Source organism: Saccoglossus kowalevskii, chromosome 12 (assembly GCF_978046115.1).
Source record: "Saccoglossus kowalevskii chromosome 12, keSacKowa6.1, whole genome shotgun sequence".
In the NCBI taxonomy this organism is placed as follows: Eukaryota; Metazoa; Hemichordata; class Enteropneusta; family Harrimaniidae; genus Saccoglossus; species Saccoglossus kowalevskii.
In genome coordinates, this window is record NC_140652.1 from 26,615,418 (window position 1) to 26,628,375 (window position 12,958).

The 12,958-nt window shown below is 35.2% G+C and overlaps 1 protein-coding gene across 1 annotated transcript in view; it reads right to left on the reverse strand.

Moving 5' to 3' along the window:
* LOC146735677 (uncharacterized) overlaps positions 1-12,958 on the reverse strand; it is a 26,480-nt gene continuing 13,522 nt past the window's right edge. The window contains exons 6-7 of the mRNA XM_085506000.1: positions 514-718; positions 1-101 (exon numbers count right to left, since the gene is read on the reverse strand). Coding sequence (XP_085362126.1) covers positions 1-101; positions 514-718 — 306 coding nt within the window. The remainder of the gene's footprint in view (positions 102-513; positions 719-12,958) is intronic.

Consider the following 12,958-nt stretch of genomic DNA (forward strand, 5'->3'; position numbering starts at 1 on the left):
TCATTTTTTGGTGTCTTGATACCGTAAACCTGATATCATAGTGCCCAATGCACGGTTTATGGATGCTTCTGGTGTCGATTTTGGTCCACTCATACAGAAAGCTGTTGAGGAATAAACAGTAAATAGAGTAAAAGTTCAATGAGATGCATGTTCTTAATAAAATGTGTAGTTTGTACATGTGACTTGTGTCCCCTATTTAAACTGATGCATTAAAAACAATTCATTGTTTTAAGTATATGACTCAGAACAAAGGTTTGTTAATGCGAAACCTTGATGTATGATGCCTTCATTGTGCAGTTTCATTGAGACACAAAATCAGTCAACCTCACAAGTATACAATCTGCACTGGTTATTGTGAAAGCCATTTTTTTGTATATTTCATAGATGGAAGCTCAATCAACAGGATGAAATGTCTATTGCTATTTTGACTTGTGCAATAAGCTGTAACTCACTTTCACAAAAAAACAAATTTTATTTTCAATGCATTAGTATCAATAATTACAATATACTTACCAATAATGGACGACCTTATGTCTGGATCCATTGGTTTTTTCCCATTAACTCCACGTATATTCATGTTCATAAGCTCCTTATCTGTGAACATTGTTCGTGCTAGGAACAGTGCGCTAGCAGTTGGCGATGAAGCAAGCTTGTGTTTTGCCTTCATCAAGTTTTTCTGTGTTATATAAACACCATCACCAGGTGTCAATTCTACCATCTATGCAAATAATACAATAACAAAAACATTAAAATTACCTCTGCACAACAATCTTTAGAGTTGTTACACTAAACAGCAACTAAATTGTTGACTGATGGGGAACCTGTGTATCATATTCATTTCAATCTTTAATGGCTACACAATTTGCTGTTTGTTATTGCACATTATGTAGCTGTTATTTAACACTTAACATAAAATAAAACTAGGGGTGTTATCAAGTTTGTAAAATATACACTCCACTTTATAATTCAGCTATCTTTGTGATAAGCCCAAAACAGAAATCCGACACAGTTTTTGCTGCTAAGTGGGTTTATTAATTAACATGGAAATCCTTTCGTTTTTTGACTTGTCACTCTGATCACTCCTAGACAACTGAATATTGCAAAATTGCCTGTCGGCTGAGATAGCTCCACTGTTAGCAATGCATATTTCAATTAAAGAACAGAAGACATCATTAAAAAATGAACAATATGTATAGTATCAAAGCAATGGGAAAAATATCACTTTTCACCAAAAATGACAAAAATAATCATCAAAATATCACCACGAAATTAACAAATCTGAAAGAGGTCTACATGTAGTACCTATATATGTAATATAAAAGCAATTGGACTTGCGGTTTTCAACAAGAAGTCAAAAACATCACTTTTTACCAAAAATATTCATCAAAATTAAAGCTGCAAGCAGCATCACAGGGGCCCAAGTATACATGCCATAAATAATGTCAAATGATACACATGATACACAATTAGTTTGAATGATTAGTACCATGAGGTCGAAATGCAGTTGGTTCCATATATTTATTTGAGATATAAAGGTTATTAATATATGGTCATAATCTGTTATTTTAATCAAATCTCTTGTTCAACATAGTCATGATAACACAGGATTCATCTTCCTAACTGCAACAGTGTTTGAGATACAACGATTATGCATATTAATGAGCTCACATGACCATATATGGTCATCTGTTATTTTATTCAAATCTCTTGTTTAACATCATCATAATAACACAGGTTTCATCTTCCTACCTGCAACAGTGCTTGAGATATAACAGTTATGCATATTAATGAGTTCACATGACCATATATGGTCATATGTTATTTTAATCAAATCTAAGGTTCACTGTTGTCATGATAACACAGGAATCATCTTCCTACCTGCAACAGTGCTTGAGATATAACAGTTATGCATATTAATGAGTTCACATGACCATATATGGTAATCTGTTATTTTAATGAAATTGCTTGTTCACTGTTGTCATGATAACACAGGAATCATCTTCCTAACTGCAACAGTGCTTGAGATATAGCAGCTATGCATATTAATGAGGTTAGAAGCCCCCACCCCATGGGCGTGTAGCCACATGACCTAGCCATATGCCATTCAGGGGAAAGAATGTATCTAAAGAGTAGAATACACATACAAAATTTTATTCCAATCGGACTAATACAAAACATGTAGTTGCATAATTTCAATTTTCACAAAATGCAAGATGGCGGCCAAACCACGTGACTTATCGAAAATATATTATTTTTTTCATATGCAGTTGAGGCCAGGCATGGTAAATATAAAAACATCTAGTAGATTTGTTGACTCACCTCTGAGAAACAAATGCCCAAACTTTTAATCAATTTTGCTTAAAATCCAAGATGGCGGCCAAACCATGTGACTGATCTGAAATTTTTTTTAGGTTTCTGAAAGGGTTAGTTAGAGACATGCCATGACGCAATATTTGAGATAATCGCTCAAGTGCGGCATGAGTAAAAAACTACTTCCTGTTGAGAACAAACCCAAAATGGCGGCCAAACCACGTGACCAATCATAATGAATTTCTCAAATCTAAATCTGCTCCATATGTAGAAGCTAAGTACTGAATATGAGAACATTTTACTTGGCGGTTCTGAAGAAGAAGATTTTAAAGTGTTTTTTGCCGTTTTTAGGAAAAACAAAATGGCGGGAAAAGTCACGTGACCGCTAAAGTTTTTATTTCTGATATTTATTACACATGAGTTGTACTATATACCATAAAAAAATCTAGACGCCTAGACCCTCAGAAAGTGGTCAAACAGCCACTTCCGGTTTTATTTCAATCCAATATGGCTGCCAAACTAATTGGCCAATCAAAATTCTGAAAGCATGTTGCACCAGTTCACATTAGGGACTATCAGTATAGAGCATTATCAGACTATTCCGTTCAGCGGTTTTCTCAAACGGCTTGACGAAAAAAGTTACGGAAGAAAGAAGAAAGAAAGAATTAAAGCCGCAAGCGGCGTCACCGGGGCCCAAGCTGACAAAATTCTGTTTCATAATTAATGTGGTCACATGTTAGACAATCAGGTAGCTTGAATTATCAGTAACATGAGGTCAAAATGAAGTTGGTACCATGTATTTACCTGGTTTGGTTATCGAAATATGGTTTTCAGGATATATAATGAGCCATGTTCTTAATAATGAGATTACATAATCATATATAGCCATTTCTAATGTCAGTTACATCTTTCATTCAATGTCTTCATAATGACACTTGTTACATGTCCTGCTCTGCGACAGTGTTTTAGATATGACTGCTTTGCATATTAATGAGTTCACATGACCATATATGGTCATCTGTTATTTTTAATCAAATCTCTTGTTCACTGTTGTCATAATAACACAGGATTCATCTTCCTAACTGCAACAGTGTTTAAGATATAATGGTTATGCATATTAATGAGTTCACATGACCATATATGGTTATCTGTTATTTTAATAAAATCTCTTGTTCACTGTTGTCATAATAACACAGGATTCATCTTCCTAACTGCAACAGTGTTTAAGATATAATGGTTATGCATATTAATGAGTTCACATGACAATATATGGTCATCTGTTATTTTAATCAAATCTCTTGTTCACTGTTGTCATAATAACACAGGATTCATCTTCCTAACTGCGACAGTGTTTTAGATATGACTGCTATGCATATTAATGAGTTCACATGACCATATATGGTTATCTGTTATTTTAATCAAATCTCTTGTTCACTGTTGTCATAATGACACAGGATTTATCTTCCTAACTGCGACAGTGTTTAAGATATAATTGTTATGCATATTAATGAGTTCACATGACCATATATGGTTATCTGTTATTTTAATCAAATCTCTTGTTCACTGTTGTCATAATAACACAGGATTCCACTTCCTAACTGCAACAGTGTTTGAGATATGACAGTTATGCATATTAATGAGCTCACATGACCATATATGGTCATTTGTTATTTTAATCGAATCTCTTGTTCAAGGTTGTCATAATAACACAGGATTCATCATCCTAACTACAACAGTGCTTGAGTTATAACAGTTATGCATATTAATGAGGTTAGAAGCCCCCACCCCATGGGTGCCCAGCCACGTGGCCTAACAGTGTGCTATTGGGGCAAAATGATGCATCTGATGACACAAATGCACATACAAAATTTGAAAGAAATCAGACTAATACAAAACATGTAGTTGCATAATTTCTATTTTCACAAAATCCAAGATGGCGGCCAAACCACGTGACTGATCAAAATAATATTATTTTTCTCGTATGCAGCTAAGGCCAGGCATGGTAAATATAAAAACATCTAGTAGATTGGTTGAATCGTCTCTGAGAAACAAATACCCAAACTTTTGGTCAATTTTGCTTAAAATCCAAAATGGCGGCTAAACCATGTGACTGATCGGAAATTTTTTTTAGGTTTCTGAAAGGGCTTGATACACAGATGCCATGAAGCAAAATTGAAAATATTCCCTCAAGTGTTGCCAGAGTAAAAAACTACTTCCTGTTTAGAAGAAATCCAAAATGGTGGCCAAACCACGTGACCAATCGTAAACATTTTTTCAAACATAAATGGGATTCATATATAGAAGCTAAATACTACATATGAGAGCATTCTGCTTGGTGGTTCTGAAGAAGAAGATTTTCAAGTGTTTTTTGCCGTTTTTAGGAAAAACAAAATGGCGGGAAAAGTCACATGACCGCTAAAGTTTTTATTGCTGATATTTATTACACATGAGTTGTACTATATACCATAAAAAAATCTAGACGCCTAGACCCTCAGAAAGTGGTCAAACAGCCACTTCCGGTTTTATTTCAATCCAATATGGCTGCCAAACTAATTGTCCAATCGAAATTCTGAAAGCATGTTGCACCAGTTCACATTATGGACTATCAGTATAGAGCATTATCAGACCATTCTGTTCAGCGGTTTTCTCAAATGGCTTGACGAAAAAAGTTACGGAAGAAAGAAGATGAAGAAGAAAAAACCGGACAATAAGAATAGGGGCCTCGCCCTTCGGGCTTGGGCCCCTAATTAAAGCCGCAAGCGGCGTCACCGGGGCCCAAGCTGATAAGATTCTGTTTCATAATTAATTAATGAGGTCACATGTTAGACAATCAGGTAGCTCTTATTATCAGTAACATGAGGTCGAAATGAAGTTGGTACCATGTATTTACCTGCTTTGGTTATCGAAATATGGTTTTCAGGATATATAATGAGCCATGTTCTTATACACAATAATGAGATTACATAATCATATATAGCCATTTCTAATGTCAGTTACATCATTCATTCAATGTCTTCTTTATGACATTTGTTACATGTCCTGCTCTGCGACAGTGTTTTAGATATGACTGCTTTGCATATTAATGAGTTCACATGACCATATATGGTCATCTGTTATTTTTAATCAAATCTCTTGTTCACTGTTGTCATAATAACACAGGATTCATCTTCCTAACTGCAACAGTGTTTAAGATATAATGGTTATGCATATTAATGAGTTCACATGACCATATATGGTCATCTGTTATTTTAATCAAATCTCTTGTTCACTGTTGTCATAATAACACAGGATTCATCTTCCTAACTGCGACAGTGTTTTAGATATGACTGCTATGCATATTAATGAGTTCACATGACCATATATGGTTATCTGTTATTTTAATCAAATCTCTTGTTCACTGTTGTCATAATGACACAGGATTTATCTTCCTAACTGCGACAGTGTTTAAGATATAATGGTTGTGCATATTAATGAGTTCACATGACCATATATGGTTATCTGTTATTTTAATCAAATCTCTTGTTCACTGTTGTCATAATGACACAGGATTCATCTTCCTAACTGCTACAGTGTTTGAGATATAACGATTACGCATATTAATGAGCTCACGTGACTATATATGGTCATCTGTTATTTTAATCAAATCTTTTGTTCAATGTTGTCATAATAACACAGGTTTCCACTTCCTAACTGCAACAGTGTTTGAGATATGACAGTTATGCATATTAATGAGCTCACATGACCATATATGATCATTTGTTATTTTAATCGAATCTCTTGTTCAAGGTTGTCATAATAACACAGGATTCATCATCCTAACTACAACAGTGCTTGAGTTATAACAGTTATGCATATTAATGAGGTTAGAAGCCCCCACCCCATGGGTGCCTAGCCACGTGGCCTAGCAGTGTGCTATTGGGGCAAAATGATGCATCTGATGACACAAATGCACATACAAAATTTGAAAGAAATCAGACTAATACAAAACATGTAGTTGCATAATTTTTATTTTCACAAAATCCAAGATGGCGGCCAAACCACGTGACTGATCAAAATAATATTATTTTTCTCGTATGCAGCTAAGGCCAGGCATGGTAAATATAAAAACATCTAGTAGATTGGTTGAATCGTCTCTGAGAAACAAATACCCAAACTTTTGGTCAATTTTGCTTAAAATCCAAAATGGCGGCCAAACCATGTGACTGATCTGAATTTTTTTTAGGTTTCTGAAAGGGCTTGATACACAGATGCCATGAAGCAAAATTGAAAATATTCCCTCAAGTGTTGCCAGAGTAAAAAACTACTTCCTGTTTAGAAGAAATCCAAAATGGTGGCCAAACCACGTGACCAATCGTAAACATTTTTTCAAACATAAATGGGATTCATATATAGAAGCTAAATACTACATGTGAGAGCATTCTGCTTGGTGGTTCTGAAGAAGAAGATTTTTAAGTGTTTTTTGCCGTTTTTAGGAAAAACAAAATGGCGGGAAAAGTCACATGACCGCTAAAGTTTTTATTGCTGATATTTATTACACATGAGTTGTACTATATACCATAAAAAAATCTAGACGCCTAGACCCTCAGAAAGTGGTCAAACAGCCACTTCCGGTTTTATTTCAATCCAATATGGCTGCCAAACTAATTGACCAATCGAAATTCTGAAAGCATGTTGCACCAGATCACATTAGGGACTATCAGTATAGAGCATTATCAGACCATTCCGTTCAGCGGTTTTCTCAAACGGCTTGACGAAAAAAGTTACGGAAGAAAGAAAGAAAGAAGAAAGAAGAAAAAACCGGACAATAAGAATAGGGGCCTCGCCCTTCGGGCTTGGGCCCCTAATTAAAGCCGCAAGCGGCGTCACCGGGGCCCAAGCTGATAAGATTCTGTTTCATAATTAATGAGGTCAACATGTTAGACAATCAGATACTAGTAACTTGCATTATCAGTAACATGAGGTCGAAATTAAGTTGGTACCATGTATTTACCTGGTTTGGTTATCGAAATATGGTTTTCAGGATATATAATGAGCCATGTTCTTATGCACAATAATGAGATTACATAATCATATATAGCCATTTCTAATGTCAGTTACATCTTTAATTCAATGTCTTCATAATGACACTAGTTACATGTCCTGCTCTGCGACAGTGTTCCAGATATGACTGCTATGCATATTAATGAGTTCACATGACCATATATGGTCATCTGTTATTTTAATCAAATCTCTTGTTCACTGTTGTCATAATAACACAGGATTCATCTTCCTAACTGCAACAGTGTTTAAGATATAATGGTTATGCATATTAATGAGTTCACATGACCATATATGGTCATCTGTTATTTTAATCAAATCTCTTGTTCACTGTTGTCATAATAACACAGGATTCATCTTCCTAACTGCAACAGTGTTTAAGATATAATGGTTATGCATATTAATGAGCTCACATGACCATAAATGGTCATTTGTTATTTTAATCAAATTTCTTGTTCAACGTTGTCATAATAACACAGGATTCATCATCCTAACTACAACAGTGCTTGAGTTATAACAGTTATGCATATTAATGAGGTTAGAAGCCCCCACCCCATGGGTGCCCAGCCACGTGGCCTAGCAGTGTGCTATTGGGGCAAAATGATGCATCTGATGATACAAATGCACATACAAAATTTGAAAGAAATCAGACTAATACAAAACATGTAGTTGCATAATTTCTATTTTCACAAAATCCAAGATGGCGGCCAAACCACGTGACTGATCAAAATAATATTATTTTTCTCGTATGCAGCTAAGGCCAGGCATGGTAAATATAAAAACATCTAGTAGATTGGTTGAATCGTCTCTGAGAAACAAATACCCAAACTTTTGGTCAATTTTGCTTAAAATCCAAAATGGCGGCCAAACCATGTGACTGATCTGAATTTTTTTTTAGATTTCTGAAAGGGTTTGATACACAGATGACATGAAGCAAAATTGAAAATAATCCCTCAAGTGTTGCCAGAGTAAAAAACTACTTCCTGTTTAGAAGAAATCCAAAATGGTGGCCAAACCACGTGACCAATCGTAAATAAATGTTCAAACATAAATGGGATTCATATATAGAAGCTAAATACTACATATGAGAGCATTCTGCTTGGTGGTTCTGAAGAAGAAGATTTTCAAGTGTTTTTTGCCGTTTTTAGGAAAAACAAAATGGCGGGAAAAGTCACATGACCGCTAAAGTTTTTATTGCTGATATTTATTACACATGAGTTGTACTATATACCATAAAAAAATCTAGACGCCTAGACCCTCAGAAAGTGGTCAAACAGCCACTTCCGATTTTATTTCAATCCAATATGGCTGCCAAACTAATTGACCAATCAAAATTCTGAAAGCATGTTGCACCAGTTCACATTAGGGACTATCAGTATAGAACATTATCAGACCATTCCGTTCAGCGGATTTCTCAAACGGCTTGACGAAAAAAGTTACGGAAGAAAGAAAGAAAGAAGAAAGAAGAATTAAAGCCGCAAGCGGCGTCACCGGGGCCCAAGCTGACAAGATTCTGTTTCGTAATTAATGTGGTCACATGTTAGACAATCAGGTAGCTTGAATTATCAGTAACATGAGGTCAAAATGAAGTTGGTACCATGTATTTACTTGGTTTGGTTATCAAAATATGGTTTTCAGGATATATAATGAGCCATGTTCTTATGCACAATAATGAGATTACATAATCATATATTACATAATCATATATAGCCATTTCTAATGTCAGTTACATCTTTCATTCAATGTCTTCATAATGACACTAGTTACATGTCCTGCTCTGCGACAGTGTTTCAGATATGACTGCTATGCATATTAATGAGTTCACATGACCATATATGGTCATCTGTTATTTTAATCAAATCTCTTGTTCACTGTTGTCATAAGAACACAGGATTCATCTTCCTAACTGCAACAGTGTTTAAGATATAATGGTTATGCATATTAATGAGTTCACATGACCATATATGGTCATCTGTTAATCAAATCTCTTGTTCACTGTTGTCATAATAACACAGGATTCATCTTCCTAACTGCGACAGTGTTTTAGATATGACTGCTATGCATATTAATGAGTTCACATGACCATATATGGTTATCTATTATTTAATCAAATCTCTTGTTCACTGTTGTCATAATGACACAGGACACATCTTTCATTCAATGTCTTCATAATGACACTAGTTACATGTCCTACTCTGCGACAGTGTTTCAGATATGACTGCTATGCATATTAATGAGTTCACATGACCATATATGGTCATCTGTTATTTTAATCAAATCTCTTGTTCACTGTTGTCATAAGAACACAGGATTCATCTTCCTAACTGCAACAGTGTTTAAGATATAATGGTTATGCATATTAATGAGTTCACATGACCATATATGGTCATCTGTTATTTTAATCAAATCTCTTGTTCACTGTTGTCATAATAACACAGGATTCATCTTCCTAACTGCGACAGTGTTTTAGATATGACTGCTATGCATATTAATGAGTTCACATGACCATATATGGTTATCTGTTATTTTAATCAAATCTCTTGTTCACTGTTGTCATAATAACACAGGATTCCACTTCCTAACTGCAACAGTGTTTGAGATATGACAGTTATGCATATTAATGAGCTCACATGACCATATATGGTCATTTGTTATTTTAATCGAATCTCTTGTTCAAGGTTGTCATAATAACACAGGATTCATCATCCTAACTACAACAGTGCTTGAGTTATAACAGTTATGCATATTAATGAGGTTAGAAGCCCCCACCCCATGGGTGCCCAGCCACGTGGCCTAACATTGTGCTATTGGGGCAAAATGATGCATCTGATGACACAAATGCACATACAAAATTTGAAAGAAATCAGACTAATACAAAACATGTAGTTGCATAATTTCTATTTTCACATAATCCAAGATGGCGGCCAAACCACGTGACTGATCAAAATAATATTATTTTTCTCGTATGCAGCTAAGGCCAGGCATGGTAAATATAAAAACATATAGTAGATTGGTTGAATCGTCTCTGAGAAACAATTACCCAAACTTTTGGTCAATTTTGCTTAAAATCCAAAATGGCGGCCAAACCATGTGACTGATCTGAAATTTTGTTTAGGTTTCTGAAATAGTTTGATATACAGATGCCATGAAGCAAAATTGAAAATAATCCCTCAAGTGTTGCCAGAGTAAAAAACTACTTCCTGTTTAGAAGAAATCCAAAATGGTGGCCAAACCACGTGACCAATCGTAAACATTTTTTCAAACCTAAATCGGATTCATATATAGAAGCTAAATACAACACATGAGAGCATTCTACTTGGTGGTTCTGAAGAAGAAGATTTTTAAGTGTTTTTTGCCGTTTTTAGGAAAAACAAAATGGCGGGAAAAGTCACATGACCGCTAAAGTTTTTATTGCTGATATTTATTACACATGAGTTGTACTATATACCATAAAAAAAATCTAGACACCTAGACCCTCAGAAAGTGGTCAAACAGCCACTTCCGGTTTTATTTCAATCCAATATGGCTGCCAAACTAATTGGCCAATCAAAATTCTGAAAGCATGTTGCACCAGTTCATAGTAGAGCCTATCATTATAGAGCATTTTCAAACTATTTGGTTCAGCAGTTTTCTCAAACGGCTCGACGAAAAAAGTTACGGAAGAAAGAAAGAAAGAAAGAAAGAAAAAACTGAACGATAATAATAGGGGCCTCGCCCTTTGGGCTTGGGCCCCTAATTAAAGCCGCAAGCGGCGTCACCGGGGCCCAAGCTGACAAGATTCTGTTTCATAATTAATGAGGTCACATGTTAGACAATCAGGTAGCTTGAATTATCAGTAACATGAGGTCGAAATGAACTTGGTACCATGTATTTACCTATTTTGGTTATCAAAATATGGTTTTCAGGATATACAATGAGCCATGTTCTTATGCACAATAATGAGATTACATAATCATATATAGCCATTTCTAATGTCAGTTACATCTTTCATTCAATGTCTTCATAATGACACTAGTTACATGTCCTGCTCTGCGACAGTGTTTTAGATATGACTGCTTTGCATATTAATGAGTTCACATGACCATATATGGTCATCGGTTATTTTAATCAAATCTCTTGTTCACTGTTGTCATAATAACACAGAATTCATCTTCCTAACTGCAACAGTGTTTAAGATGTAATGGTTATGCATATTAATGAGTTCACATGACCATATATGGTCATCTGTTATTTTAATCAAATCTCTTGTTCACTGTTGTCATGATAACACAGGAATCATCTTCCTTACTACAACAGTGTTTGAGATATAATGGTTATGCATATTAATGAGTTCACATGACCATATATGGTAATCTGTTATTTTAATGAAATCAATTCTTTAATGTTGTCATAATAACACAGGTTTCATCTTCCTAACTCCAACAGTGCTTGAGATATATCAGTTATGCATATTAATGAGGTTAGAAGCCCCCACCCCTCAGGCGCCCAGCGACAAAACCCAGCCACGTGCCATTCGGTTAAAAGAATGCATCTCAAGAGTAGAATGCACATATACAATTTTAGCCAAATCCGACCAATACAACACATGTAATTGCACAAGATTTGTTTTCATAAAATCCAAGATGGCGGCCAAACCATGTGACTGATCAAAATAATATTATTTTTCTCATATGGAGCTAAGGCCAGGCATGGTAAATATAAAAACATCTATTAGATTGGTTGAATCACCTCTGAGAAACAAATGCCCAAACTTTTGGTCAATTTTGCTTAAAATCCAAGATGGCGGCCAAACCATGTGACTGATCTGAAATCTTTTTTAGGTTTCTGATAGGGTTTGATATACAGATGCCATGAAGCAAAATTGAAAATAATCCCTCAAGTGTTGCCAGAGTAAAAAACTACTTCCTGTTTAGAAGAAATCCAAAATGGTGGCCAAACCACGTGACCAATCGTAATGATTTTTTCAAACGTAAATGGGATTCATAAATAGAAGCTAAATACAACATATGAGAGCATTCTGCTAGGTGGTTCTGAAGAAGAAGATTTTCAAGTGTTTTTTGCCGTTTTTAGGAAAAACAAAATGGCGGGAAAAGTCACATGACCGCTAAAGTTTTTATTGCTGATATCTATTACACATGAGTTGTACTATATACCATAACAAAATCTAGACGCCTAGACCCTCAGAAAGTGGTCAAACAGCCACTTCCGGTTTTAATTCAATCCAATATGGCTGCCAAACTAATTGACCAATCAAAATTCTGAAAGCATGTTGCACCAGTTCACATTAGGGACTATCAGTATAGAACATTATCAGACCATTCCGTTCAGCGGTTTTCTCAAACGGCTTGACGAAAAAAGTTACGGAAGAAAGAAAGAAAGAAGAAAGAAGAAATTAAAGCCGCAAGCGGCGTCACCGGGGCCCAAGCTGATCTATCATGACAAGATTCTGTTTCATAATAAATGAGGTCACATGTTAGACAATCAGGTAGCTTGTATTATCAGTAACATGAGGTCGAAATGAAGTTGGTACCATGTATTTACCTGATTTGGTTATCGAAATATGGTTTTCAGGATATATAATGAGCCATGTTCTTATGCACAATAATGAGAT